Source organism: Rhagoletis zephyria, unplaced genomic scaffold (assembly GCF_001687245.7).
Source record: "Rhagoletis zephyria isolate East Lansing unplaced genomic scaffold, Rhagoletis_zephyria_1.1 Rzeph_scaffold_00540, whole genome shotgun sequence".
Classification (NCBI taxonomy): domain Eukaryota; kingdom Metazoa; phylum Arthropoda; class Insecta; order Diptera; family Tephritidae; genus Rhagoletis; species Rhagoletis zephyria.
Genome location: NW_016157624.1, coordinates 192,777 through 194,036, shown reverse-complemented (window position 1 = coordinate 194,036; position 1,260 = coordinate 192,777). Strand labels below are relative to the sequence as shown.

Sequence of the window (1,260 nt, the reverse complement as noted above, 5' to 3'; positions counted from 1 at the left end):
AAGAAGCTCCAGTTAGCAGGTTATCCATGTAAAAATTATTGAGGATTGCGTCAACCGCTTTCTTACAGCCATTAGTTGAGCACTTAGCAGTTTGTTGCAACGCTTTGACAGCTAAGTGAGACGCGGCGGCCACCCCGTACGTTACCCGTAACATGCGGTAATCTCTCACGGCTGAAGATGGATCTGGACACCAAACGATTCCTTGCAGATCGACGTGTTTCGATGAAACGCAGACCTGCCGATACATTTTAGCCACATCCGCGGGTTATCGCGTAGCGATGAGTTCGGAAGCGCAGCAATATAGAATATAAATCTTGCTGTAGCTGGGGTCCAACAAACAATGCGTCATTCAGCGAGTTACCCGTGGTGGTTTTGGCGGACACGTTGAAGACTACCCTCAGCTTGGTCGTAACGCTAGATTCTTTAATAACTGGGTGGTGTGGTATATAATACACCTCGCTCGTCGCTTCAGACACCTCCCCCATGTGACTCATGTCAATGAGCTCTCGCATGAACTCATCGTAGCGCAAACGCAAATCGTTGTTACTAGCGAGCCTTCGTTCTATGCGTAGCAGGTTACGTATTGCGAAGTTTCGTGACTCACCCAATACTATGTTAGGTTTAAGCGGTAGTTCAACCACAAAGCGACCATCCGGCATTCTTTGATGTGTGAAATTGAAGTGATTCTCGCAGAAGTTTTCCACGTTCGTGAGATGCTGTTTCTGCGGCGAATCTTCGAGCTCCCATAACCTAGCGAGCGCTCGTTCTAATTGTACATCGCAATGCAGCGATTGCACACGAAGCGTTTGCGAAACGGGACTGTAAACGTTTCCAAATAAAGTCCAGCCGAAAACTGTTTTCTGTGCCACAGGCGTGCCAGACGGACCTTTTCGAAACTCCGTACAGATTAGTTGATCCATCACGTCCATGCCTACGAGCATGTCTATGCGGCCAGGTTTCGCGAAATGTGGATCAGATAGGAATAAGCCNATCCATGCCTACGAGTATGTCTATGCGGCCAGGTTTCGCGAAATGTGGATCAGATAGGAATAAGCCTTGGATATGCGGCCAACTAGAAACATTCAGAGTCTGCACCGGCAAATCGTTGGTGATTTTCGGAAGAATCAGCGCGGTAATATCATAGCATTTATCCGAACAATTAGACGAAAGCGTGAGCAGCGTCGCGCCTCTACATCGACCGCCTTGCGTGGTCAAATCCCTGTGGCAAATACAGAAGACGATGAACGTGTTAATCCCAAA

The 1,260-nt window shown here is 48.1% G+C and overlaps 1 protein-coding gene across 1 annotated transcript; it reads right to left on the bottom strand.

Annotated features, from left to right (window-relative positions):
- Nucleotides 1-248: 248 nt before the first annotated feature.
- On the bottom strand, nt 249-941 carry LOC108360227 (uncharacterized). The gene has a single exon (XM_017612437.1). The coding sequence runs from the start codon at nt 939-941 to the stop codon at nt 249-251; it is 693 nt and encodes a 230-aa protein (XP_017467926.1).
- Between the last annotated feature and the right edge of the window lie 319 nt (nt 942-1,260).

Excerpts from the sequence above, each read along its gene's own strand:
- LOC108360227 (XM_017612437.1), bottom strand. The coding sequence starts at position 941 with ATGCTCGTAGGCATGGACGTGATGGATCAACTAATCTGTACGGAGTTT.